We start from the raw sequence: 27,357 nt of genomic DNA on the forward strand, positions 1-27,357 counted from the left end.
TTTTTTTCTGGTTTGAAGGGGTGATAATGGAGCTTTTGCAAATGCAAATTCAGGGCTGAGATTTCATCACACGGTTAGACATGTAGGTGCTGATCCCTGAGCGCCTGGGATGAAATCCTTTAGGATTTATGTACACTTGTGTGCACCAGCACTATCAGCTCAGTGCGTTTCTTAAGCTTGTGTCAAACACATCTTGCAGTGGTTGACCCATGTTGAGGGTTGGAGCTGGTTCCTGCTGCTCGTATCTGTCGCCTTTGTGTGTGGGGCTGGATGATCCCACCTCCAAATGCTGATAGCCTGCTCTCCCTCTGTCAGCGAAACTGAAGCTGTTAGCAGTAATTAAAGACAGAGTTCATTGGCTTGGTGCCATGTTAGCCACGTCCGTAGGGCTTTTGGTGATGTTTGCTTGAAAATCTCCTGGAACAAGTAGGCAGGTTGCTCCATATCCCTTCGTGCATCAGGGATGGAAGTGTTTGCTCCCCTCTGCCGTGTGGCTGAGCTTCCATGCTTGCTAGGGACGGCTCCAGTTGCTTTTTCCCCTCTTGACACACTGGTTTTTGTTTGCTCCGGCTTTGCATAGTCCTTTTGGTTGGGTGTGTTTTCTTCTGGTCTGGATTTTGGGAGCCAGGAGATAGGCATCGTCTGCAGGAGTGATGGGATGCAGGCTTGTGGGAAACCAGATCTTCCCTCGACTGGGTTGGCTTCATTTATGCGTCATGCTCTTGGCAGGACTCAACCTGCCCTGTTGGATCTAGTGCCACCCAACAGTCATCTTCCCTCTCCCAGCCTGGCACAGATATTGTTGTTGGCACAACTACAGTGCTGCTCCCAATACTGATCTGGGCATAAAGGTCTTCTCAGTTTTGGAGAGGTGGCTCTCATGGTTAGAGCAGAGACATCTCAGGATGATGACTCAGTTGTGCCACCCACCATGTGTTTTTCTTGCAGTCCCTTCCACCACATTGTTGCAAAAATGGCATGACATTTTCCTACAGTGCAGAAATACTGTGGTGTGTATCACAAGGGCTCACTTTGGAGGTGTTGGTGGAAGACAGGAGACCTGCACGATATTTCCTGCATGTTTGTGCTAGTCTCAAACTGTTGTTAAGGCCCGAAATCTTTGTCGTTCTTGAGCACATAGGCTGGTCCCTTCTAAATTCAGGAGATTAATTTAGATGTTGGCACCATCTAAATTCAGGACTGAGCATCCTCTAGGAAGGGTGAGCAGAGGTGAGCATGGCTCTTGGCATGATGTGGCAGGTCATGGCAGGAATTTCTGCATCTGGGGTGGTTAATTACTGGAGCTTGGGTGTGGGAAAGAAAGTCCGTGGGACCGGAGTGCAAGGCAGGGGAACCGGCTGGGCCGTAACTTGCACTACCTTGGCAGCCCTTTGTGTGGGTGGAGCAGCTGCCTGCTGATTGCAGGCATGAGGAGCAAAGGCTCTGGCCATCCATGGTTAGAATAGCCAAAATTTCAGGCCAGCTGATTGACCTCCTAAGTCCCATAGCCAAAATGGGAGCTTAGTAATTAATTTCCTTTGCAGCAGCCAAGCGATGGCCCAGATTGGTCAGTGGCTGTGGGTTGTGGTGGGGCTTAGCACTGTTGAAGATGAAGGTTGCCATCATCATCTTCATCATCTGGCCATGAAGGTGGCAGACATCTGGGGTGTCACTGAAGTGCTGCTTCCTGATGAGGATGCTCTGTGCTGCAATGAGTGGTGCTTTGCATCCAGTGGTGATTAATGAAGTGTCATGGGGAATAAACCCTGCACAGACAGTAGTTTCTGGTGACTCGGGAACTATGTTCCTCCAGTGCAGGGTGAGCAGCATACAGGTACCTTGGTGACTTCTAGGGTGGGTTTCCTCATCACTACTGTGGTACCCCATTGCATTTCTCTGGCATGCTCCAGCTTTTTCTAGCTTTAACTCTCTCTACCATATTCAAAACCCAAGATTTGGGTCAGTTATGACCCTGGAAAGTCCCCTGCCTTCGCGGTGATGTTGTGTATTGACCATGAAGTACTTTGTGCTCAGCAGCAGAGTTTGTGGCATCAAGGCGGACATCCTGGGGAGAGCTGGTCATGGCATGACAGAGCCTCACTGTTTCCAAGCCACAGTGTCCACGTGTGGACTTCTTCCCTTCAAGCACTGAGGTGTCAGAAACAATACCTACTCTGTTGACTAGGTATTTTTATACTGTAATTCATATCAAACATTTCTTCTGCATGAGCTGTCTAAGAGCTCTGTAATGCTCAAGTCATTTTTTGGCCTGGTTTTCAACCCAAGGAGTGGGGAAAGTTTGTACAGCTAAAACAGACTAATGAGCAGGCCTAGGGTTTGGCTCCTTTCTGAAAGATGAAGATATGGTAAATGTTATTCTGGAGGCAATGAAAGAGCCAGAGACAATAAGCCTTTATCCTGATGCTAAAATGGTAAGCCAGGAATATTAATCAACCTTCTGTAATTACATTTTCCATTTGCAGCATTTTGGTTTTCTGCCATTCTTTAAGTGCAAGCATCATATGGCTTGGTGGTATGTTTAAGTTTCAGATTTTATATACTTAGATGCAGCAAGGAGATAATGTTGGATTAGAAAATAAAGTGTCTTTTGAAGTAGTTTCGCTTGGTGCTTGCTAGACACTGGTACATGGAGATGGCCAAGACATCTGGGAGACACTGAGGTGCCTTTCAGAGCTACACGAAACGAAGGAGGTTTTGGCTTTTAATCTCTAAGGCATACTTGTCCTGCACCTCTGTCTGTTTCTTGCTTCCAAAAAGATCTGCACCTGAGAAACTGGTGGGTTTTTAGACATATTGATGAATCTGGGAGGGTCTCCTGGCAGTTGATGTCTTGGCAATTGAAGCCTTTTCATTCAGTGCCCAAGGCATAAATTTAGATACTTGTTTCAGGCTTGGAAATACTGATGCAGGGTTTTGCAGCCTTTTTAATAGGATTTGTAGGGCTGGGCTGTGCTGAGACAGCTGTGGCAGTTTTGCCAGTTGCTCTTGGCTGTAAGGAGCGAGAAGTTGGTCTTTTGGGGTATGAAAGGCAATTGCAGTTGGTCATAGGAGTAGGGGCAGGATCTGTAGTGTGCGCAGCCCTGCGGAGACACGTCTCCCCACTTCACTCTGCTTTGGGTCAGGTCCCACCCTTGATTTCAAAATCCTTTATATCCCATGAGGATCAAAAACCAGGGGGCAGACGTCAGTGCAGGTTTTTTTGTTCAACAATCCCAGTCCAGTAAAAATAAATGAAAGTCTTTTTGGTTAGTTGTTTTAAACAGAGCAGACTGCTGCTCTGGGTTTCGCGGTGGAAACTGCATGCTGAAGAGCTGTATTTTCCAGCGCCTGGAAGCTGCTGGTGGAAGCAGCATGAGATGCGGTGGCTCGTCGGTGTGTCTCCCTGGCTGCTTTTTCCATAGTTCTCCAGCTCTTTCCATGTGACATTGGCACCGGCTCGGGCAGCCCATATGAGACACCCTGGTCTGATGCTCCGAGGCATCAAATGCTCTTAGTGCCTGGATATTGATACGGAAACTGTGGATGCTCATTGCTTTGTGTAAGTGAGTTCCTGAATTGAGCAACCAAAGCAGGTTTGATGTTGTTTATGTGGGAAAATGTGTGTCAGAGGCATGGAGATTTGTCTGTGAAGGGATGCTTAGCCCTTGATTTAAAGGTATGCTTAGCAGGCAGGTGACTAGCAGCATCACCCCTGAAGTGGCTTTGTAACTGCTGCTTGAATGCAGCTCGTTTTCTTTGTGCGTAGCACATTTCTAAGGAAATGAAACTCAGATTAATCCTTTTAATCTCTTTGGGAGTTTCTTGGCTTCAGTCATTAAGGAAAAAAAAGAAATCAGCTTTGGATACACAAAGAAAAATGACTGGATGGGCTTCTGTCTGGTGGCTGAGTAGACTGAGAACTGCCTGTTGCATTGTTAGAGCTGTAATCACTTTTGGGTCGAGTTCTTAAGAAGCTATGTTTTGGCATGAAGATTTTGCCTTTTGTACAGTGGGGTCACTTCAGTGGAATGACTCCTGCTTCCCAGAGCAAAAGAAATCCATATTGCATACTGAGATGGACTGTAATGTGCTGGTACATGGCAAAGGATGTGTGTTGACAAGGATTTCTTCCTATGGCCTTATTTGTGTTGTGTGGGTCTTTAAAATGCCATTAAAGAAAAAATACCTTCTGCAATAGGGAGAAAAAAGAAATCTACTCTGGGATAGTGTCCCTGAAGCAAGAGTTATATTTATCAGAAAGATCAACAGCTTTGGGCTATGACTCACGTTTACAGGCGAAAATTGCGCTGGCAGCCGTGATTCTGCATCCTTCTGCCTGCTCTGCTCTCTTGCTATGCCCACGCCAGCGCTTTCCATAGGAAGTGTTTGCAGCTGGGCTACAGCAACTCGTAGGCTAGCATCTTACTGTAAAACAAGGCATAGTTCAGATTTTGCTAAATAAGCTGAGCAATAAGCTCTGGAGGAGTTGGGTGTATTAATCTGCACTGCTTTCCCATCAGTAAGTTTTTACCAGCTTTTCCTTCATCCCTTCCCAAGGAGTTTGTGTTGCTCTGAGCCGGGGGCTGGAGGGAGGGGGATGCTGGATGTGTGTGTGGAGGGAAGGTGTGGGGCTGCATCTTCTCTGGCAGGTGGGCAGAGTGGCCAGCCCAAGGGGAAGCTCTGGGAGATGGAGCTGTCTGGCCTTGGTCTCTGCTGTGGCAGGATCTCCCTGCTGTGGTTGGCAGGCAGGACCTCAGCCCGCCCGGCTTGGCATGAGCTGGCAGTGGGAGCAGCCAGCGAGCGCAGGGGAGTGTGCTGCAGTGCTACAGTTTCCAAAAATTTCTTTTGGGCTTCTCTGTTTTCCTCCACTTCCATTGCAACAAACAGCTTCAGTGTGCTGTTGTAGGCACAGATCTGCTTCTCTGGCTGATGCAAAGCCGGAAGCCTGGGGAAGCCCTGTGGGAGGGAAAAATTTATCCGTTAAATGTTATCCCTTTACTTGGAAAAAAAATCTATCGCTACATCTCTCTTTATGCAAAGATGGTAGTAATGTCTGGTCCTGGCACAGAGTGCCTGTGCATGCACATGGGTGCACCGAAGCAAGCCCACTTGGGCAGGGACCTCACTGTATGTCGCAGCTCAGAAACAGCCTTTACGAGCGGGTGGTAATGAAACTGCTGAGCGGGGATATTGCAGCTCTCGCTGTTGCCTTGCCCACTCTGTGAAGCTGAGGAAACAAGGTCAGATTAAATGTGTGTGGAGGAATTTGGCAGGTCTCCTTTGGCTATAAAAGCAGCTAAAATTCTTATTCTTGCATCTGGGTAGAGAAGGTCTGGTGGACAGTCCCCATACCTGCTCATGCCTTTTTGAGTACGTTGAAAGGAGATATTGGGAAATGCTCGATGGGCGCCTGACATTTTGTTTTCTTGCCAGGGGTGGGAGGACAGGAGAATGATGCTCTTCTAATTAGTGCTAACGGGTTTGCTGCTGGATGGGCACATAGCTGGGACTACATGCAGGGTGAGGGGCAAAGCACGGGCTTGTCGGGGCAGACCGGCTGTCTCACGGAGTTTGTTTTCCCCCAGGAGAAGATCGGCTGGCGTAAGGAGGCATCTCACCTGCTGGTCTTCACAACAGATGATGTGCCCCACATAGCCCTGGATGGGAAGCTGGGGGGGCTGGTGCAGCCCCACGATGGCCAGTGCCACCTGAATGAAGCCAACGAGTACAGTGCGTCCAGCCAGCTGGTGAGGGGGCACATGGGGGCCCAGCCCTTGGAGATCTTGGGGTATTGGTGGACCTCTGTGGAGACCAGCCACCCCCAACTCCAGCAACCTTTGGCAAACACACCCCCTGACCAGCATGGTTTCACCTGCTCCTGCAGTTTGCAAATAAAATTTGTGATTCTCCTCAGGCATTCCCCCACAGTGGATGCTTCTGTGATCCTCAGAAATGAGTTAGGAGCTTAGCAAGTTCCTTCAGGGCTCATTGCAACGGAGGGAAAAGTAACTTGGTGTCCTGAAGAGCATCAGTTTTTGCCTGCAAAGTGTAGAGGAAATATAAAATATGTCATCCCTTTTCTAAAATGTCCAGTGGACTGTCAGCTTCTCACTGGGGAGGCTGAGTCACCTTGATGTGGCCACACTAGCAAGCAAACAGGACACTCCTCTTATGCACAGCCTTTCAGCACACCACTAACATAGCTCTTAGTAATGAATAGACAAACTGGCCCTTTTTTTTTTTTTTTATATTTTAAACTCAATGGAGGAAACTTCTGGGGTGAACAAGCACTTGCCTGCCACCTCATTATCACATCCTTCTGCAGATCATTTAGCAGATCACAAGCACTGCTTAGGATTTTTGGTCCTGCGTGGGTGTCACCTCATAACAGGAGGTGTTTCTGGATTGAAGCTAGCACCCTCGGAGAAATATTTTTTTTCCACCCACCTGTGCAGTCCTAGCAAGCATATGCATAGTGGAGTACAGCCCCTGTACTGACATGGGGTTATGCTGAGGAGCTGGTGTGGGGATGCTGCCTTGATCTTTCCATGTTTGTCTTGGAGGCTCTGAATCAGACCTTCCAGTCCTCAACTAAATGAGGTGGGTTTTTTTCCCCAAGGACAGCACTTCAGAAGCAGCCTGGGATTTTAAACTCAAGCTGGTCTCTTGAAAGTGAGCCCTGGTTCATTGTTTTATTGCTTGTGGGTAGCTAGAGCAGTATCTTCCTGCCATCCTCTCTGTCTGGAAAGTCTGAGGAATTAAAGAGCTTATTGTAATCTCTTTATGGTTCCAGTATGCAGAAAGAGCAGGCAGCGCATGTTTCCTCTTTGGGAGAAAAATCATCCATTTCCACTTACTGCGATTCTAGATCTCCCTGTCTCACATCCCTGGAGATAGCGGCCAACTTATTACACACGTGTGTCTGCTGATGGCAAAGCAGAAAGAGGAAAGAAAGAAATCCAGTGTTTCAGGTGTTTCTGCAGCTAATGGTGTTGGCAGTCATATATTCTAGTGAAAGGTGCAGCAGAAATATTTAAGGGATGGTAGAATTTCTACTATTTTGGTTGGGATTGTGCTGGTACATCAGGGGCTTCATCCCACAACAAAATGCTGTGTTTCTGTAATGGATTTTGCTGTTGGGAGGAGAAAAGCAATGAAATTGGCCTTTGTTTCTGTGTTACCCATCAGTCTTTCTGCCCTTTATGTGCCCCTAGGATTATCCTTCGCTGGCTCTTCTTGGGGAGAAACTCACTGAAAACAACATCCACCTGATTTTCGCTGTTACAAAAAGTCATTACATCCTGTACAAGGTAAGTGCTGCTGAGCTGCTGGGGCTGCTGGGGAGATTTAAGTGCCTCTTGAAAGCATCTTCCTGCTGGCACCGTGGAGCGGAGGCAGCCGTGTGTGCAGCCGCAAGCGCGCGTGCGTGTGGCCACGTGCTGCCCACGGGGCGGGCAGGGGCAGGCAGATGCAGGCAGGCGAGGCTCGGCCCGCCGTCCCTCCCCGCTAGTCCCTTCAGCAAAAAGCACTAAAGCTTCTTAGAGCAAACAGATGTATATGTTAGTGAGCATGTGAAGACCTAAAATAGACTCCAGCTTAATCTTGATGTTCGGATGGCTGCCAGCCATGCAGCATGCAAGAGAGCAGAAACCTGTTCAACCCATTCTGCAGTGACTTAATCCCATTACCTAATCGCACTCAGTGTTTCTGCCCAGCTGTGTTTTTCCATCACGGAGTCCAGGGCCACATACAGTTTGAACTCCCTCACTGTCCCCACTCTCTGCTCTGAAAGGAAAAGGTGACCTGAGCCTCAAGGGCCGGCCTGTGTCTGGAGCTGCCCCGTGGGGTTTTGCTCCTCTGCGGATGCAAGAGAGGCATTTCAGGCAGGTTTGCTTTTGGAAACCTCTGCTCTGGCTCTGCTCTGGCTCTCGAGGCTTGAGCAAAAAAAAATACCACAAGCATTTGTGTTGCTACAGTCGAGATGCTGCTGCTTGCCTGCGGAGAGCAGGAGGGCTGAGCTCATTCTCCACCCTGTCTCCCGGGGATGCTTGTGGGTTGTCAGTTGACGGGGCAGCCGCACCTCCCTCCCTGCGGCGCTGGCTCTCGCGAGTGCACGGCGGCTGGGTCTTACCCCCCTCCGGCAGCAGACCTGGGTCCGTTAGTCCCTGTCCCGTGACCATGAGCTTTGTTTAGCTTTCAACGTGCTGCGTTAGCAGCGCTTTGCTTTCAAAAGCTCCATGTTAACAGGAGCCAAGCCATACTGTGTACACCACTGGATGATGGGCCAGGGTGTGTGGCCAGTGTCCCTGGCGCAGGGTCAGTCCCTCCTCGTCCTCTGCTGTCCTCTCTGCATCTCAGCATTTTCTTTAATTTTCTTCTTTTTCAAGAACTTTACTGCCTTGATTCCTGGGACAACAGTGGAGATTTTGCACAAAGACTCCAAGAATATCATCGAGCTGATTGTCAAGGCCTATAACGTAAGTGCATTTTAATACCACAGCTGCTGTCGTGTGAAGCGCCAAGAGCTTGGCCAGCTCGCCTCTCCCCAGCATGCTCCACCCGCTTGGCTGCCTCTCTCCCTGGTCCTCCACACATTGCTGGAGCTGGGGCACCCACCCTGGGGAGGGAAACAAGATGCGTGAGGTAGAGAAGGACTGTGGGGATACCCAAGGGAGCCTGCAACACAGAAGAGATTTCACCCCACGTCTCTCGGGCAGAATTAGCTTCAAAATACAGCCCCGATCTAAAACAATTCTCTCTCAGAGCACCCTATCAGTAGATAAAATAGAGTATTTCTTTGCTATCTTATGTTCAGAAGCCTCCCAAGTACGTGACGAGGCTCCAGCTATGTTTGCATCCTTGAACTGGTCTCCATGCAGCACAAGTTGGTCCTCAGCATCACATGAGCATCACTGTGTCTCTCAGGTCCCAAAGGAGCCCTGCCTATGTGGCATTGCCAGTGCAGCCTGCCCTACCACAATGGGGCCCATGGAGGACAGCAAAGGACCTGCAGTTGTACTGCTGGCCTGATGTTGTCCATCTCCATGGAGATCAAGGGAGCAGATGAATTAGAAGCAGCTAAATTGTGTTTTCGTTGGGTAGTTAGTTGTCGACATTTCTGTTGACTTCTGCCTGAATTCTTACGGGTCGGCATTTTGTGCTCCTGGAAGGATATTGCTGTTTTGGTGCTGGACATGGAGATCTGACCCTGTAATGGATCAGCCTTCGGGTAGGGTTCTTCATGCATAGGACCTTATGTGGACATAGCTTTTGATGGCTGCAAACTCTTCTTCTCAATACCATGGTCATTAGTGCAAGGGAGTGAAGAAAGACTTCTTTGGAGGAGTGTACACATCCAGAGGTCATGTAGGATTGTGCTGTGCTTTGCATGACCTGTAACATTCATCTTTCCTTCCCCCACAGCTCCCTGCAGTTAAAGCAGCATTTGGTTATGTCCTTGGGAAGAGTGCTTCCCAAAGCTTCACCCTCTGGGGAAAGGTAATGAGCAGCTAATGCTGCTAATGAGGCCCTGGAGATACTGCAAAATAAAACTCCAATTGTCCCAGTTTGTCCTCTTGAGGAAGGACGGTCTTGTGGCTAAGATGTTTGCCTGGGGAGAAAGAAATGAAGGTTCACTCCACGTTGCCTGCATATAGTCTCAGCGCCATTGCATGAAAACCTCCCCTTACCTTGGTTTCCCAGTTGTTACATGCATCCATGCCTTGGTTTCGCCACCCTTCAGGCCTTTGCAGATAGATATAAACTGATGAAAACTGTTGGGGATCTGATGCCCTTCTCCATCCTTCTCTTTGCTTGTGAGCTTTCCTATGCAGCTGCCTGAAAACCACTGGGATGCTGAGACCAAGGTGCCCCACAGAAGGAGCTGTGTGGGATGATCTGCTGCTGGCGCTGGGGCTGGTTTCTTGCCTGTTAAGCAGGGTGGTGGGTGCAGCCTGGGACTCCTGGGCATGCTGCTGGGAGCTGGCAGCTCCTGCCTGTGCTGCGGGCAGCCTGGGGCCAAGGAAGCCTGGCACCCGCCCAGCCCGTCTCCTCTTGGTAGCTTTGTTTTTTTCCCGAAATATAGGAGGAAATTCTCACTCAGTGAGAAGGCTAAAAATTCTGTTTCCCAAGTGGGAGTGAACCTTTTTTTATTCCTCATGGAAAGTAAACTCTGAGCCTGGAGAAACCCTTCATCTGCAACAGAGACCATCTCCTGCAGAGTGCCAGTGGCTGGTGCTCTGGGCCTGGGCTCAGCCTCACCCCTTCAGTGCTTTGGCCATCTCTGGTCCTCTGTCATCTGCTTTCCTCCACCAATGCGTACATCAGACTTGCTTGGGGCTTATGTTACCCCCGAGATCCCTTTCCCCAGTCTATTCATCTTCCATCTCCCTTTTTCTTCTGCCCAGCGTGCTGTCATCTCCCCCTCATCCTGCAGGGTGTGAAGCAAAAGAGAACAGGGACTGCTTTTTTCTCTGCCCTCACTAAGAAAAAAAACCCTTCCCCTAAATCTCAACATGCCTAGGAGATGGAAAAGCTCCTGGGGGGCTGTGCCCAGCCTGGCATGGCACCAGAGCGTCTCTGCCTGGGCATATGGGCTGGGTTTGGACCAAAGGGAGCAAATAGGACGCTGGTTTAAAAACTGCTTTCCTAAACCCAGTCCAGGCAGGTCTTGGATGTATTTCTTGTTAAACCACTGATGAGTTTCCTATGGCGGGTGGCCTTCACATCAGCTGTCCCTGGAGCTGCTGCTGGTTCAGGATTTCCTTGTTTTTACACTGAACTGATTCAGCCTTTGAATTTTCCCCGGGCTATAGCAAACAGCTTTATTTCAGGCAGAGGTGTTGCTCCATCTCAGGGCCAGGTCCTTCCTTGAGGTCTCTCCAGTGTCCTTCACTTGTCCCTGAAGGTGCAGCAGGCTTGGGGGACACCAAACAACACAGCTGCAAAATCTGCAGTAGCCCTTAGTGGTGGCTGCGGTGCTGTGAGACGGTATTGCTCTGTAATGGTGCCAAGTGGCTAATAATAATAGCATTACAATTAAGCTAATAGCATTTCTGTATAGGGCTAATAAGAAACCTTGGCATCTGTATAAGAAGGGCCCACGCAGGGTCATACCGAGGGCTGGCCTGGTGTCCTGTCTTCTGCTGTGCCGCAGATGAGATGCTCTGGGCAGAAAGATGAGAGGGCATTATTGGTGTGATAGCTAATTCCTACAGGATAATTTTGGGCAGATCAGAACATTTGGCTTTACCAACATGCACAGCGTTCAGCCCACAGGTGATGGATGCTCTGTATGGTCCAAATTGTCACTCCATGAACAGCTCCTCCATTACAGAAGAGAGATGGGAAATTATTCCTTTCTTTCCGCAAGGGCTGTTTAGATTCACCTGGCCAAAATTCATTTATTTCCTGCCCGCTTCCAAAAGCGTTAGCTCTTTGCTGGTGCGTGAAGCCTCGTTTTGTTATCACATGGACTGGCAAGAGGTCTGAATTAGTGCTTTTCTTTAATCTGGCCACTTTGTTGAGGATTGGGGACAAGAGGGAGAGAGATGGAGCTGCAAGGTGGCTTTGGAAAACAAATGCATTTGCACAAAAAGCTCCATTTGGAAAACCTTTGTCGTTTTTGGACAGCACTCATAAAAAAACATCAGTTCCAGCCATTGGAAGAATTAAACAAAACAACCTCATTCCGACTTAATACTTATAAACTTAATTTTGATTTGACTTTGAAAGTCTGTGTGTGCAGCAGGGTGGAGGAATGAGAAGCAGAAGAGGTAGGAGCATACCAAAACCTCACTGATGGAAAACATTTTTCACTTTGAAAAGGTTCGCAAAGGAAGAGATTTTTCATTTATTTTTTCCAGCTGACGCATCCGAAGGGTACTTTTGTTTGGCATTTTCTCCTAAGAGGGAAAATACATTTTAGTGATCAGTTGGGTGAAATCAAGAAAGCAGGACAGAGTTAGTGCAGTTTTACACCTTCTCAGTGCTGTACGACGGCCATCACAGGACGACTGCCAGTGGAGAATCAGGCTTTGCGCTTCACTAAGGGGCTGGTTTATGGGGAGGAGGAGGTGCAGATGTGCACATGAGGCTCTGACCTTGGGCTCAGTGATGCTCCATTTGTGGTCGAGAATGGGTTTTTTTCTTTCTTTCTCTTGTGCATCCGTACCTTTTCAATGCTGGCTAGAGTGGTCATTGCAACTATCCTAGAGGGCATAAGCCACCCGCAGGGGCTGTGGGCAGCTCCCCTTGAGTCTAGTTGTGTTCAGCAGAAGTCTCCTGAGCTGGTTAAATCAAACCCAAATCCCAAATGTCAATGTGTTTGCAGGGGTGACTTTTTTCATATAGGTGCAGAGATGTCTGAGCCACCCTCTGGAAGCATCAAGAGAAGAGACTAAATCAGAAGAAACCCACCTGCCTTTGGGAACCTGACGGCTCGCTTTCCCATTGTGTTTCTAGAGTATTCGGTCCAAGGTGGAGCTCACAGTCTGGGACAGCCCTGAGGACATTGGCTTGACCTTCACTGCCACGTGCCAGGATGGGTTGTCCTATCCTGGGCTCAGGAAGTGTGGGGATCTCAAAATAGGAGATACGGTGAGTCTGCCTTTCAGTCTATCCCCTGGAGATGCTGTTTCACCCTCCATGCAGCCGCTTACCTCTCTTGAGGAGTGGTCCTGGGTGATAAAATACAGCTTTGCTCATCTTCCTCTTCTCTCCTCACACCGTGCCACATCTATATAGAAACCTGTGGTGAGTGGCTCTGCTGGAAGTGGCTCTGGGTGGTATAGATCAGCCCAAGGTCAACTGAGGGAGAAGAGGGAATACAGGCATCTTGTCTACAGCAGCAGGATGCACTGGTCAAGAATGGGCTTTTTTTTTTTTTCTCCTGTAATTCTAGATATTCGTATCATACTCTCACCTGTGAAGGTTTTATTGCCATGGTCTGCTGGTCTTTTCCTGGTCTCTTAAAAATTCAAGGTTTTCTTGGTATAGTTTGAGAATCCTGCCTTGTATTAGCATCCTGGCCTGTATCAGAAACAATGTGGCCAGAAGACTAGGGGAGTGATTGTGCCCCCGTACTTGGCACTGGTGACGCTGCACCCTGGATACTGTGTTCAATTTTGGGCCCCTTGCTACATTAAACATTGGGAACACATTGAGGTGCTGGAGTGAGTCTGGAGAAGGGCAACGAAGCTGGTGAAGGGTCTGGAGAACAGGTCTTATGTGAAGCAGCTGAGGGAACTGAGGTTGTTTAGACTGGAGAAAATGAGGTTGAGGGGAGACCTTATCGCTCTCTACAACTACCTGAGAGGAGGTTGTAGTGAGATGGGTGTTGGTCTCTTCTCCGGAGTAATAAAGTGATAGGATGAGAGGAAACGGCCTCAGGTTATGCCAGGGGAGATTTAGGTTGGATATTAGGAAAAAGTTCTTCACCGAAAGGCTGCCCAAGAAAGTGTTAGAGTCACCATACCTGAAGGTATTTAAAAGATCTGTAGATGTGGTGCTTAGGGATGTGGTTTAGTGGTGGACTTGGCAGTGTTAGGCTGATGGTTGGACTCAGTGATCTTAAGGGTCTGTTCCAACCTAAACGATTCTGTGATTCTATGATTCTAATCTAAACCTGTCTTTCCCGGAACAAAGAGGTCATGGTTAACTTCAGAGGTACCACAAAAAAGGACAGAGTGCTCAGAAAGGCAGCAACCCTCCACTCGTGTGTTCACTCCTAGGGTTATTGGATGGCAGCACAGACTAAAAATAGTTTGCCCCTTAATGTTAACAGTCTACTCAGCATAATCCATCACGTGCTTTTTTTATGAAAAAAACCCAGAGAAGCTAAGCTTTGCATGTTTAAATTGAATATTGATACAGATAAATGAGCTGCTGGGCAGCAGGGGTGGGGCAGGAGGGCTCAGACCAGCAGGGAACCCCCTCCCCTTCTCCAGGCTTTTTCTGTCTGCAAGGATGTGGTGCGGGTTCATTAGTAGCCTCATTGCCTTATTTGAGAAGAGTGACTCTGCAAACATACCAGAGCTCTAAGTGCTGAGGCGTATAAAAATAGTTTGAAAGAGTCAACAGTAGCTGGATTTTTACCCCACCAAATAAGGATCATGCAAAGTGTTAGAGGGAGGTGGCCTCTGTTTTTTTAGCTGACTTTACCGGATCTCCGATGGGAGAGTAAAAGCAATCCCTGTGGCTCTGCCATGCTCGTCACGTGCCTTCCTTGTTCCCACAGCAAAACCTGAGCCCCTCAGGTAGTAGAGTTAATCTGATGGTTGATCCTGGGCTCCTGGCTTTGGCATGAGCAGCAGGGTCACTGCAGCTCATGCCATAAAGGAGTTGGCAGCAGGTGCAGCAGGGAGCCAGCACTGGTACCTCTCCCATTTTAGGTGCACCCAAGTATTGAGGTGCCTGCAGAGGCAGACATGCCACAGGATCATGGGGTCCTATTGCTCCATCCCCTCTTGTTCAGCTGCTCTCTGCCCCATTGTTTCCATGTGGATCAAGATTTTGACTCCTGCTAAGAATTTTTCCCAGAAGAGGATAACACTGGCACTGTGTCCTAAACTGCTGGGGTTTAGTCCCCTGGCTGTGGGTGTCAGCGAGTGAAAGAGAGTGATTACCCAGATCCCCTTAGTTTGCTTTCTGATCTCCTTCTCCTCTGTAGTTTGAGCTTGTTGCCTAATTGCTTCAGGCCTTGGGAATGGGAGAGGGTCAAGGGATGTTTCTTAGGGGTGCCGCTCTCCTAGCTGGAGGTGGCTGCTGTGCTGCTGTCTGCAAGTCACCCCTTGGCATGTGGGACAGTGCAGGCAATGAGAGCTCGAGGTGGCCCCAAATGTCTCCAGAGAAAAATCACTCCCTCCTGATGCCTAGCAAAGGTGCTTGTTTCCTTGAAGTAAGGTTAATCCTCTTTGCTAACCAGCAGCTCCTGGCAGCGCCGGCCAGCCCAAGACCCCCCCCAAACAGCAGGATTAAATCAGGGGCCAAGCACGCAGACATAGGACAGTCTTGTTTTTCCTAATGAGAAAATCCCTGACACTGGGTTGTAGCAACAGAAAATGAGGGGGGGAGGTGATGTATAACCATGTAATGATGTATAACCCTTCTGAAGCCCATCTTAATAGAAGCATCCATCAAAAATGGCCTGTTAGCAGTGTGCTGAAAGCTTTGTCCTGTGTGACTGATGCACATCTCTATGTGCAGATCAGGATTCCCATAAAACCTAAATCCATGATCTTGTAGGCACCTAGGGCCCTTGTGCTACATTGGTTAGATCCTTGATAGTGCTTGGTTTCAACAGAGTTTTTTATTTTTAATAGCATGAAAACTGAGCTATTTGCTAGCGTTTTGCCCTGTTTATTTCATGGGAATGCGCACATTTCTTCCCGCTTCACAGAAACCAGGTCCTTGGTAGGGAAAAATCACTGCTGAAGGCTGCAGTAAAGAGTTTTGAATCATGAAGGATGCCAGACCCCTGATGGGACCTGCAGATGTCGGTGCATTGAGCTGCAGTTGCCCTCACTAGGCGTGCAGTTGTTTCGGGGGGTTTTGCACTCCTGGGAGTGAAGCTCAATGCACTGAGCATGGCCCTGCTCAGGGTGATTGCTCCATGGCTTTTCCTCAGGACATTCGCCCTTCCCTCCTGCCTTCCTTCCTGGGACACCCTTGATGGCCATTTTGGGGCCATGTGTGTTAACTTACATCTCAACCTACCCCACCAGGTTTCTTTCGAGGTGGCCGTGGAGGCGCGGAGCTGCCCCGCCAAGGACACCTCCCACGCCTTCACCATCAAGCCTGCCGGCTTTCGGGACACGCTGGAGGTGACGGTGACATACAACTGCCTCTGCGGCTGCACCGGCCGCGCCGCGCCGGCCAGCGGCAAGTGCAGCGGCAACGGGACCTACGCCTGCGGGCTGTGCGAGTGCGACACCGGCTACCTGGGGGCCAAGTGCGAGTGCGAGGAGGGGGCCAGCGGGGACATGCACCACGCCATGTGCCGGGAGGCAGAGGGCAAACCCCTCTGCAGCGGGAGAGGGGAGTGCAGCTGCAACCAGTGCCTCTGCTATGAGAGCGAGTTTGGAAACATCTACGGGCCCTTCTGCGAGTGCGACGACTTCTCCTGCGCCAGGTACAAGGGAGTCCTCTGCTCAGGTAGGAGCCTTTCCTCCCTCGCACCCTCTGCTTCGCAGGGATGGGGAAACTGCCTCAAAATGGGGAAAGTCGCTGGGCTGGTGTGTGCAGGGTGTGTGAGGGGCTGCGCTGCGCCTGTCCCGTCTGCCAAAATCTGCCTTTTTTCTGGACAGATCTACTCTGTAGCTTGCTGTGAAGTGGAGAAGCAGATTTAGGGTAGGAGATAATCTACTGGAGAAGCAAAAATTTGATTCCTGTTAGGAGAAGGTTTAATGTGCCTCCTGCATCTGTGGGGTGGGCAGGAAAAGGAGTCATTTATTTCACGTCGTAAATGTTGATTCAAGTTACATCCAACTTTGAGTCGATGCTGCGTAGTTACTAATAAGTGGCATTTGTTCTGCTGCTCCCTGAGTCCGCTTAACAGCTCTGGAGTAGCTGTTTCAAACCATTAATCCAGCTTCTGGTAGGGCCATCAGGGATGGCTTGCAGAAGTGTTCTGTTCCTCCAAAAGAGATGCAACTAGGTTATCCACAGCATTGTGCTCTGATAAACCCCTGAATGCTTCGCTCGCAGTTTTTCTCTGAACAGAGAAGTTGCCCTCTTGCACTGAGACCTTCAGCACATTGCTCTGGCCTCTACTCTGAAATCTGGGTGGCTGTTGGAGAGGGGAAGCATACTCTCCTGCCTGCAGCCTGCCCTCCTGCCGGCAGCCGGGCTCGGGGAGGCGCAGCTGGCTGCTTGGCCCAGCAGCTTTTGAACCCCTCGGCTGCCTGCCAGGCAGTCTGACAAAGGAGGAAACATCTCGGCGCTAATTGCATTCCTGAAGGTCCAATAAAACTAGGTGGCAAGAGGGAGGAGAGGCCCCATGAAGGCATCACACGTTAGCCTCTAATGAAGAGAGACTGGCTTGCTGGAGGCCAAGCTTCATTAGCTTCAGTGCTGCAGACCTACTTTTTCTTGGAGGGGGGATGCAGAGTAGTACAGCATCGTCTTTACTTTGGTTTCTCTAGAGACATTTCCCCTTAACCATCACTGCTGTTACCCGGCTCCCCGGGTGGGTGTCATTTGTGTGCCCTTCAGCCCAGGACTGTGGTTGTGCACAGGAACATAGCTGCCGAGGCGTAAGTAAAGGGCACTCGCCACGCTGCAAAGCATTTCTCCCCCTAAAACACAAAGGATCCCATCCCAAAAATCCATACTGCCTGAGCGACACAGCGACTGCTGATGTTGGTGCAGCTTTGTGGGATCAGGTCTCTTGTGGTTTCTCTTCCTCGTTTTTTTAGATTTAGACAATAAATCAGATTTATGAACACTTTGCAGTTGTAAATCAAGCCCTGAAACTTCTCTCTAGCTCTTAAGCAGCTGCGAGCATCTTAGCTGGTTAAGATGACTGAACATCATGGCTGACTAAAGCACGGTGAGATGGCGATGCCTTGGAGCACAGGAGCCATGAGTCTGGCCTTGCTTGCCGGTACAGGGCTTGCAGTGCCATGAAAAGCTTGGGTCAGCAATAAAGCATTGGGTGTCAGGTTTGCAAATACCTGCAAGTGCCAGAATCACTTCTGAAATGGGATTTGGGAAGTGACAGCTCATTGAAAATCTGTGGCTTATTTTGCAGAGAATAGCCAAGCTGACGTGCGATGTGACTCCAGCTGCCCTGCAGAAACCACTTCAAAAACTGCTGAGGACATACAAGTCCTCAGTATTTATTTCTGAATGCTTCCTTTTCTTGGTTTTATTAAATGGGGAAGCACTGTGAGGTTTTAGGCTGTCCTAAGGTCTGGTGAGATAAAGCTTTTCGGTTTGTTTACAGCCTCAAATTAGAAATCTCACTCTTCTTCTGCAATTTGGTTTTGGCGTTCCCTGTTCCAGGCACCATGATGGCATTTAACAGGGCTATGTTTGCAGGAGGTCTGGTAGGAAGATGGCTCCGGTGCCAGCGCAGCAGTTTCTGGTTGTGCAAACGAGCCCTGCACTTTGAGGGCAGCACTCAGTTTGATGGCACTGCTGGTATCTCCACTCTGAGACTTCTGATGGGGTCTGTCACCATACAAATCACTGTGCCCATGGACACATCTTATGGAAATAGACCTCTTTCCACACTTGGTTTTGTGGCTGTTACTCACCTGCCCTGTTGTTGTGCCTGGATGGAGGATGCTGATGTGCATCTGAAGGCTCAGATGTGAAAATTAAGGCGATCCAGCTTTAACAAACGTTTGTTTTCTTAATTCTGTTCATTCCTAGTGTCTAAGTTTTTACCAGAAGCTGCTGTTAAGAAATAAATGGGTAGTATTTGATGTATTCACCTTGGAGGTGCAGGTAATGGGTTGAGCATGGTTTGGGGAGGAAGGGGAGCTTGCTTGTGCCCACTGCCTGTGGCAGTGCCAAGGGGGGAGGTTGGCATTAAGCCCCTGCCAGAAGGGAAGAAGGTGACCTGTGGCAGAAAGAGGGTAGGGAAAGGAGCCAAAACCACATCTGCAGTGCTTTTTTTTTTTTTAAGTCATGTCATGTCTTGTTATCTTTTAGGTTTTTGATTTGGGGGATTTGGGTTTCTTTCCACCTTTTTACACAAACTGAATGAAATCTGAGCACTATCTAGTAAAAAAGGACCTGAAGGGGAGCGACAGAAGGACCGTATAAGATGTGGAAGTTAAAAATAATCCTTTGTTTGTTGCTAAGTGCTTGTGCAGCCATGAGCCATGCAGCTGCGGAGGAGATGTGGCTGTGTCTCTGGGGCAGCTGCCCCACAGGTCGATCCTGCTCCACTCCCCGGGCTGGAGGAGGGTGGGGAACAGATGTCTACCAGCATTTTTGAGGCTTGTTTTGGTGACAGAGGGTGCTTGTGGTGCAAGCTCATGGTGCAGCCTCATGGTGCTGGCTGCTTTGTTAGTGGTCCCAGTCATCAGCATCGTGGGGGGGTGGTTTGCAGGGGGCCAGGCAGTGGCTGTGCATGCTGTCAGGGCTGCAGGGCATGGGAGAGCTGTTTGGGGTGAGCTGAACCTAGTGAAGTCCTCGGAGCCGAAACCCTTTTCCATTAGGTTGGGTTATAAGACTGTGAGTGTCTGTTTTCCTCACCAAAGAGCAGGGTAGGGAACAGGGAGCTAAAAACCAGCTGAAGTTTTTAAGAAACGGAGAGGTATGTAAGTGTTGTCACACTGTGTGGGGCACAGGGTGCCCGTCACTGCTTCTTAGCAGCCAAAAAAACTGGTTTCAGGCATCTTGACGTTTCCTGCCTACAGAGCTGCTGCATAGCCCAGGGGGATCTTATGGCCGGAATGAGTAACGAGGAGATGGCACTGCAGTAGCATCTCTTTTGAGATGTGGTCAAGACTCAGTCAGGCTGCATGTTTATCCTAGAGCTTCCTAAAAACCTTTCTCCTTGCTGCATTCCTGTTTGGCCTTGGCTTTTATTGCCTGCAGAAGCTGCTCAGCCAAAGCCCTTGCCCTGAGATGTCTGCGCACCTGAGAAGAAAGGCATAAAAGAAAAAAAAAAAATCCCCTGAATAATAAGAAAAAAATAGACCTCTGACTTGCTGTGTCCCTTAGCAGTGATGAACTGAAGCAGGAAGGCCTGTGCCTGGCATCACTGCTGGGTGGGCATCCCCTCTCCATCTTACATCCCCCCTCCACCTGTGAAGCATTCTGGCTCCAACAAGAATAGACTGCAAACATTTAATAAGAAACTAATTAAATGGAGGACATCTGCAGTCCTCTTCCTTTTTCAGGGTTAAACTGTGAAGCTGGGCACATTCCACTTACTCTCAGCACGTGGATTAGTGTAAAGAAATGTAAGGTTTAGGTCAACTCTGTTTACTCCCATCCTGTGGGTCAGCCTGAAGAAATGTAAGGTCCAGGTCAGCTGGGGCAGGCAGAGCTGAGGGCTGTGATGGGGATTAACTGGAAGAGCAGCCAACTGAATTCACCTTCATCCCGTTCAGACCGATGCCATTCTCACCCTGCGTACAAGCTCCCTGCAGATGCTGTTTGGCTGTGTGTCCGCTGTCATTTGTCTACATGACATCTGAGCCCCAAATTGGGAAAAACTTTTTCTTTTTTTTTCCTAAAGCATGTTTGTGTAAAACAGATCTTTTCTGATGTCAGTTGTTGCTATTCCTGCATTCCTGCTTGACCTCCTGCAGAGTGTGGGGGCTGCCATGCTGGTGCAACGTTTTGGGGAAGCAGAGTGTGATTGCTCAAGCGGTGATTTGGAAAATGCTTCCACAGGCAGGGAAGGAGCTGTGGAGGAGACTACTGCTGCGTTCACATGTGGGATGTTGGCTGGGTTGGGACAGGAGCCAGTGGCTGAACCCTAGGGTCATCACAGGCTCCTTCCCAGGGTGTCTTCTCGGTCTGGGGACAGTGAGCTCTAAGAGCAACACTCAAAACCTCTCAGCCGTTAATGGGGAATGTCATTGAGAAACTCTCTGCTCTTTACACAGTGTGAAGAGGATGAGAAACCACAGGGACATGTACAGGAGACGCTTACCCGCTGTGGGCAGCCTGTGGTGCCCTGCGCTTGCATCCTGCCCTGTGCCGGGGTAGCACCTTCTGCGGTGGAAATCAGGGATGCCCAGCCTGGGGCTCCCAGATGATTTGAAAGGGTAGAGAGAGGCTCCCCAGAAACTGGCTGTCTGGCATTAGAATCCCTCTTTAGCAGTGTTTGAGTTTTCCTTGCAAGCAAGTGGTTCCCAAGCATCAACCACTATTATTTTGGAGGGCTGCGGTGGGGCAGAGAAATGGGAGCACTCATTCTGACAATTGATAGCTGTCATCATCTGTGAGTGGATTGCTTGTTATTTGTGACAGAGAAGCCAGGGAGGATTTTTATTTAAAACACACTCTCTACCAATACAGGCTTTCTGGGTCATGCCGAAAAGACCTGCTCAGGTGCAAGCTCCCTCCTCTTGGCACCCCTAAATCAAGAGAGATGGGCACCCCCTAAACCACTGCCTTGGAAGGGACCCATCCTTACGCTGTCTTACTGGCTCACTCCCGACATCTCCTTCACTCTTTGCAGGTCTCTGCAATTCAGTAGCATGTCCCATGTGGTTCTGGGTGTGCTTATCTCCAGGAGCCATGGCTCATAGCCCTGGTGCAGAGAGGGGCTGAGAGCCCGGTGGGAGGTGTTCACATCCCAAATTTCATCTTTATGAAGTCTCTGTTACCCTGCCATGCAAATCCTCAGTGGCCTTTTGGAGGAGCATGGGGGTGACTCAGTAAATGTCTTTCCTCACATCTTCAGTCCTGGAAGGCTCCTATTTCTGATCTCTCTTGAGACTGTCTGTGAATACATCACTGTGGGACACACCACAGGCTTTATGGTCACCATCACAAAGAGCCTGACAAGTGACACAGAGGGTTGTGCTCAGGCTGCTGTGGAGTGGATGGCTACCTTTGTGGACAAATGGGGAAAATTAATGTGTTCTGAAGTGAGAAATGTTTTTTCTGTTTATTGGCTTTTTTCTGTTGACTGTTGCACTACACCTTGTGCAGTTGTTGCGGGCTAAAAAATGCAGCCTGAGTGCAGAGCCAAGGGGTGTTGCTGATCTAAGCCACCCATCAGCACCTCCTGCTGCTTCCCCCTTGGGCATCATTTCCACCCTTCCCCAGTCTCTCTCTTCTGCCTTCTCTCTGAATTTATTTTTTTCCCCTTTAACCTGGTTTCTGTTCTCTTTCCAATTTAGTCCTGAGACATGTGCTGTCCTTCTCTGAGAGCGTGCACCTCCCCGTGCTGCTCCATGCCCATTCAAAAGGCTGAAGATCCCAAGGGGTTCAAATGGCCGCTGGCTGGGGCAAACGGCACGGGGTGACCCTCACCCACTGGCTGTAACCTGCGAAAGCATGGCCAGTGCTTGTAGCTGCAGTGTGTAAAAATGCCTGGTTCCCCCTCTGCTTGCTGTGCTAATGACCTCCCGTGTTGCCTGGTGCAGCTGCTGTGTTTCAGGTCAGAGGTGGCTGTGTTTCCGTGCAGGTGGATGGTTCTTTGCTAGAATGCTCTGTGCTTGCTGTGTACCCTCTGGATTTCTTTCACAGTAAATAAATGCAGTATTAAGTATTGCACCACCAGGCATTACCGTTACATCGTTGCCTGTTAAACACTACTGGTTATTTGGGAGTTGGACTCCATGCTCCTTGTGGATCCCTTCCAACTTGAGATATTTTATCTTTGCATGGACTACTCATGGGAATACGAATGATATTTCCATTCGTCTTTCTGCTCAGTGCTATATTCATTCTTCATCTTCCTTTGTGTTTCTGGCAGCGGGTATGCCCTGCCTGCCCTGCCTTGCTCACGCCAAGGGTTTGTGTTGGTTGTTAACAGCAATTGAGTTGAATTTTCTTTCCTCAGCGTATCGTGTACTGCTTCACCAGAGTTTCCATTCCTGGCACGAAAGGGCAAGGCTGCCTTTTCTTACCCCTCCTTTCCCCATGCCCAGGCCCTTATTGCTGTCAAAGTCTTGCAGCTCTCCCCAAATCTGGCAGCAGCTCCTTGGAGGACGAACCCACACAGAGCGCTGCTGTTCCTGCCTCTTTTCACTGGAGTTTCTCCTTGTCCTTGAGCGGACCTTTTGCAAGCGTTAATGCATGCTAATGAGGCATTAAATGCCAGGGCAGAATTAAAGAATAAAGAAGTGATGTCTTTGACATCTTTATGGGAGCCAGAGCTCTGTCTGTGGGTCTCCACTCTTAAAGCGGCATAGTGTGTGGATTGCAGCCGGAGGTGACATCTGATGGTGCATGCACGCACCCAAACCCCCCTGTCCTGCTGTAGCCACCCCCTCCCACCACTGGGAACCTCCTCTCTCAGAAAGTAGGAAGCTCCAAAAGGAAAACAAGAAGAACTTTGAAAACACAGCACATTGCCTGTTCACTCCCCAAACAAACTCACTTAAATGCTCTGCCTTTACAGCCAGCGTCCCGATGAGTTTGGCATTCGGTCCTTCTGATTATAGTAATTAACAGAAATAAACATTTGGAAATGAATGCTGTATTTGGGGTTTAGAGGCAGATGAAAGCCTCAAACCATCAGGTGAGTGAAATTCTGGGTCTCTGCATTTCTTGTTGACATGCACTGACAACCTGTGAATTTTGCTGAGTTTGGTTTAAAAAAATCAAATTTAAATAATTGACCTGAAAGGGAAGTGCAGCATAGGCTGCAGGTTCATTCTTTCTCTTTCTTTTTGTCTTATTTTGAATGATATTCTGACTTCTTCCAGCTTCTTTGGGAAGGGAGAAATCTGTTCCAAAACCATGGACCCTTGGTGAACTTGCACCAGATTATGTGTTTGCATCCAAACACAGAGCTGGGCAAGGCTCCCACAGCACTGGACTTTGCAGAAAAAGAATCTCTCTCTGCTCCAGAGCCCACTCCTTTTAACAAGGTCCAGCTGAAAGGACACTCAGCCCACTTGGGCTTCAGCAGGGTGGGAATTAGCCTGCTTTTCATTTGAAGGATGGACCTGAACCATAGAATTTGGCCCTGGAGTTCAGACATTTAGGATCGTGCGGCTTTGTTTTGGAGCCAAGTCTTATTTTAAGAACAAATCTGGAGGGGTTTTGGGTGGTAGGAGGTGGTAGGAGCCTGCTCAAGCAGCAGAGCAGGAGGATGAAGCTTGTTCTTCCTGGAGGCAGCACATGTTGGCGGAAGGGTTGCAGCGCTGTAGCTTTTCTCAAGCCCTTTATCTGCATTTCACCTACCTGCATGCTCACCATATGTCCCCTCATGTTTCTGTATCTTCCAGAGCCTTCACAGTGACAAAAGCTGAAGGCTAAATATAGAGCTGTAGAAGCAGACCTTGGCAAAGAGGTGGGCCAAGAAGTATATAAGTGGGGGAGAAGCTCCTGGTTCTGGATCCGTGGGTGTTGGTGGTATCTGGGCAGGGTTGGGAGAGCCAAGTGGAAACTGATCTCTGTCAAGCAGTTGTCTTTGTCAGGCTTTTTGGGGAAAAAGGAAACAAACTGGGGGGGGGGGGGGGGGGGGGGGGGGGGGGCGTGGCCTGCACCGGGGTGGTTTTGGGAGAGGGTCTCATCTGTTAGGGGGCCAGAGAGTTGGCTGGAGAGAGGAGCACTGAGGTGGTAGAGGCGTTCATGTGTCCCATGGGAGACCCAATAAATGCCTGTGTGATAAAGAATGGAGATCAATATAAAAGGACAGTGGCATAGAGCCCTTTTTGAGTTAGAGGTTTGGAGGAAAACACAGGACGGAGAAAAAACCCAAGGATTGCCCCCCAACACACACATGCCTTCCTATCTGGCTTAAGGAATAGTATGAATTGTTAGCAGTTTCTGCAGTGCCTTCCATGTCGGGTACTTAAGGGGTGATAAAGGCAAGGATGAGCATGTGCCCAATTTGGTGGGATTGTATTTGGACGCACAGCACAAAGAGAACTGGCACACCCATCCCCATTGCCTCCGCTCGGGGTGAAGCACTGCATGTCTCAGAGGGTCTGGCAGCAGCCCTTGCCCTGTACTGCTCCTTGTGTCGGTAGCAGAGTCGGCAGCACGACCTAAAAGCTCCAATTCCCAGCTCTGGGTCTTCATCCAAAAGGCCACGTGTGGCAGGCCAGGCTAAGGCACTAATGTAAGCAGAAGTTGAGAGATTTGGGGAGTGCTGAGCTTAGTTTAAAAAAAAAAAAAAAAAAAAAAAAAAAAAAAAAAAAAAAGAGGAAGGATTCATTTTCATTTTAAGAAGTGCTGTTTTAGATCTCCTTCAGGAAATGACTCCTCACTGCCCATTTTGGCTTTCTGGTGGATCATCAGCCATATCTCATGATTGCGTTTCAGCTCCGCTTCTGTAGCAGAGAGAAGGAGAATGAGGAAAGGCTGGCCAGGGCTGCTGCAGGAAATCCGCCTGCCCCAGACTGGATCGCTTTCAGCTGTTTTCATGAGACAGCAGTTTCCAAAGCCCTTTTTTCCTTGCCCAGTTCTCATTTAACCCAGAAGTTCCCAACTGAGTGAGAATCTGGGGGGCTGAGTGGGTTTTTTTTTTTTTGTAATAGCAGTGCTGCAATGTGGGGGATGCTGGCAGTAATGTGGAGCTGGTGATGGGCTTATGTGGTACCCAAGGCTGAGTTACAAGCTCAAGCCTGTTTTTATTCCTTCGCCTTTGGTTTCATTGGTCTGCATCTCTGATGCCATTTTTGATGATTGGTGAGCTCAACCAGCACTAGGATTGAACTAAAGGCTTATTTAAAGCCTTGATTCTTGGCCAAACCCATATGCTTCAGGATATAAACATCCATTTAAATTAATGCAACGGGAGATCCATGCTGTCTGGTGTAAATAACATATGGAAAAGAACTATTTACTTCTTACTAGCCTCTTAGCGTTTGTTTTGTTGTTTCAGTATTACATTGTGGGTAAACACACATGGGTGAGCTCTCTTCTGATGTGAATGGAGGCAGTTGGTGGATGCATTTCAGTTTACACAGAAACCTTGGACCCTTGATGTTTGCTGTTTGTGTTTATATAGTAACCTCCTTTTCACAAGGAGGTTGTTATGCTCCGTAGGCTCCAGGAGTTGGGGATGCTCCTGCCAATCTGCTACCCTTGTTTTCCCTGCCAGACTGGTGTGACCCAGGGGATGGATCCTAAGTTCGTCCCTGGTATTTAAAATTTCCTGAGCTCTCCCTGACTTCCTACTGATGCTGACCATCTGGCAGCAGGACAACGCCATGACCCTGGGCTGTGCTGCGGGCAGGCTGCCTCGCCGTGCCTGGCCTCTTGATGTGCAGCGCTGGCTGCTTTGAGTCATGGAAAGAGATTAGTGGGGAAGTCAATGATTTATTTGCCTAAGCAGTCACTGTGTCTTACCATAGCCCTTTCCCAAATGGAAAGGTCTATGTTTTCCAAGTGTTCAAAGCCTCTTCCGCTGCCCTTCCTCCTCCCACTCAAAATGTGCTGCTCCTGGTCTCTCCTGCAGACATCGAGTGTTTTTGCTGAGATATTGGCTGGTCTGGTACAAAATTGATGCTCAGGCAGTGCCCAGTGTCAGTAGGGTTTGACTTCTCTTGTAAGCAGATGGTTTTGGTGCATCCACCCCTAGGGAGTATGAAGAATGTGTGACTTCTGCGTTGGGGCTCTCCGGGTGGTGGGCACAGCGGCCAGGGCTCATTAAAGGGATGGCACCGGGGAATCTGGAAATTGCTTGCCATAACTTATTTCTCTTAATTGGTTTTCCCATGGGGGTTTTGTGGGGGGTTTTTTCAAACTAGTTGTTCAAGTAACCAAAAATGACAGAAGCACAGCATTTTGAAGGTCCTTACCCAAAGCCTGAATGTGAGCATGAAGGCACAAAAATAAGTGGCTTGATTTAATGGGAACAAAATGCTGTATGATCTTTTTTCCTCCCAAGTGCTCAGAAACCAGGAAACTGGCTTAAAAATCATGAGGATTATTTTTTTCTTGTGTGATAGGCACATCAGTTTCATTTTCTAGAAGGTGGGGGAAAAAAGAGTGTTTGAGGGGCTTGTTTTTTCAAATCCTTTCTCCCCCTCCATAAAAGCTGGGATTATTATTTTTTTTTTTCAAAATATAGCTGATATTTTTGCATCATTTTGTGGCCCACAGAAGTAGGGGGCTGTAGGAAAGCTGCTTTCTATCAAAAGATCTAGCGATAGAGCTTTTGGTGCATTGAGTTTCAGACCTCTTGGTGCAGCAGCAGCCCGTGCAATTCCTAAAAGGCAAATGGTTACCACGGAGGGCAGACGGGCTGTCCTGCTGAGCGCTCGGCCACCACAGGGTCCCACTTCGCAGCCTGCTGTCAGGAAGGCTGGGATGAAATCAGGATCAGAGGCTGGAAGTTTCTGCCAGAAGCTGCTATCCTGGTTCCTGCTTGCCAGCAACGGCTGTGCTCGGGGACCAGAGCCGCGCCATGCAGCGCCGGTGTCGGGCTGCCAAGCCATGTCCGTGCGGTGCTGCGGTGAAGGCAGAAGGGATTTGGTCTGCGGCTGTCATCCCGACGGGCAGCCAAAGGGGAGAGGCAGAGGCAGCTGGGGTGAAATGAGGACGGTTGGACATCCTGCCAAAAGCTGCCTGAGTGACAGTGAGACATGCAGCCCAGCTGGGGCACGGCAGAGGCATGGGGATGTATTTCGAGGTGGGGAGAGAGACGGAGGGACCAGCTGGGCTGCAGGTCTCAGTCCACCTTGGTGGCCTCCTTGGGAAGCGGGTTCCTGCAAGTGGTGGTGCTGCCCATGGCTCCTACCTTACTGGATCCCAAACTAG

At 49.2% G+C, this 27,357-nt stretch overlaps 1 protein-coding gene across 2 annotated transcripts in view; it reads left to right on the plus strand.

The window, feature by feature from the left end:
- ITGB5 (integrin subunit beta 5) overlaps window positions 1-27,357 on the plus strand; it is a 60,497-nt gene that overhangs the window by 22,244 nt on the left and 10,896 nt on the right. The window contains exons 6-10 of one of the 2 annotated variants that reach the window (XM_086465120.1): window positions 5,586-5,747; window positions 7,215-7,310; window positions 8,388-8,477; window positions 12,463-12,597; window positions 15,723-16,152. In XM_086465120.1, the coding sequence (XP_086321246.1) occupies window positions 5,586-5,747; window positions 7,215-7,310; window positions 8,388-8,477; window positions 12,463-12,597; window positions 15,723-16,152 (913 nt within the window). The remainder of the gene's footprint in view (window positions 1-5,585; window positions 5,748-7,214; window positions 7,311-8,387; window positions 8,478-12,462; window positions 12,598-15,722; window positions 16,153-27,357) is intronic. The other variant, XM_086465121.1, reaches the window with a different exon arrangement.

The sequence above is a fragment of the Leptosomus discolor genome, chromosome 5, assembly GCF_034619465.1.
Source record: "Leptosomus discolor isolate bLepDis1 chromosome 5, bLepDis1.hap2, whole genome shotgun sequence".
NCBI classification, from domain to species: domain Eukaryota; kingdom Metazoa; phylum Chordata; class Aves; order Leptosomiformes; family Leptosomidae; genus Leptosomus; species Leptosomus discolor.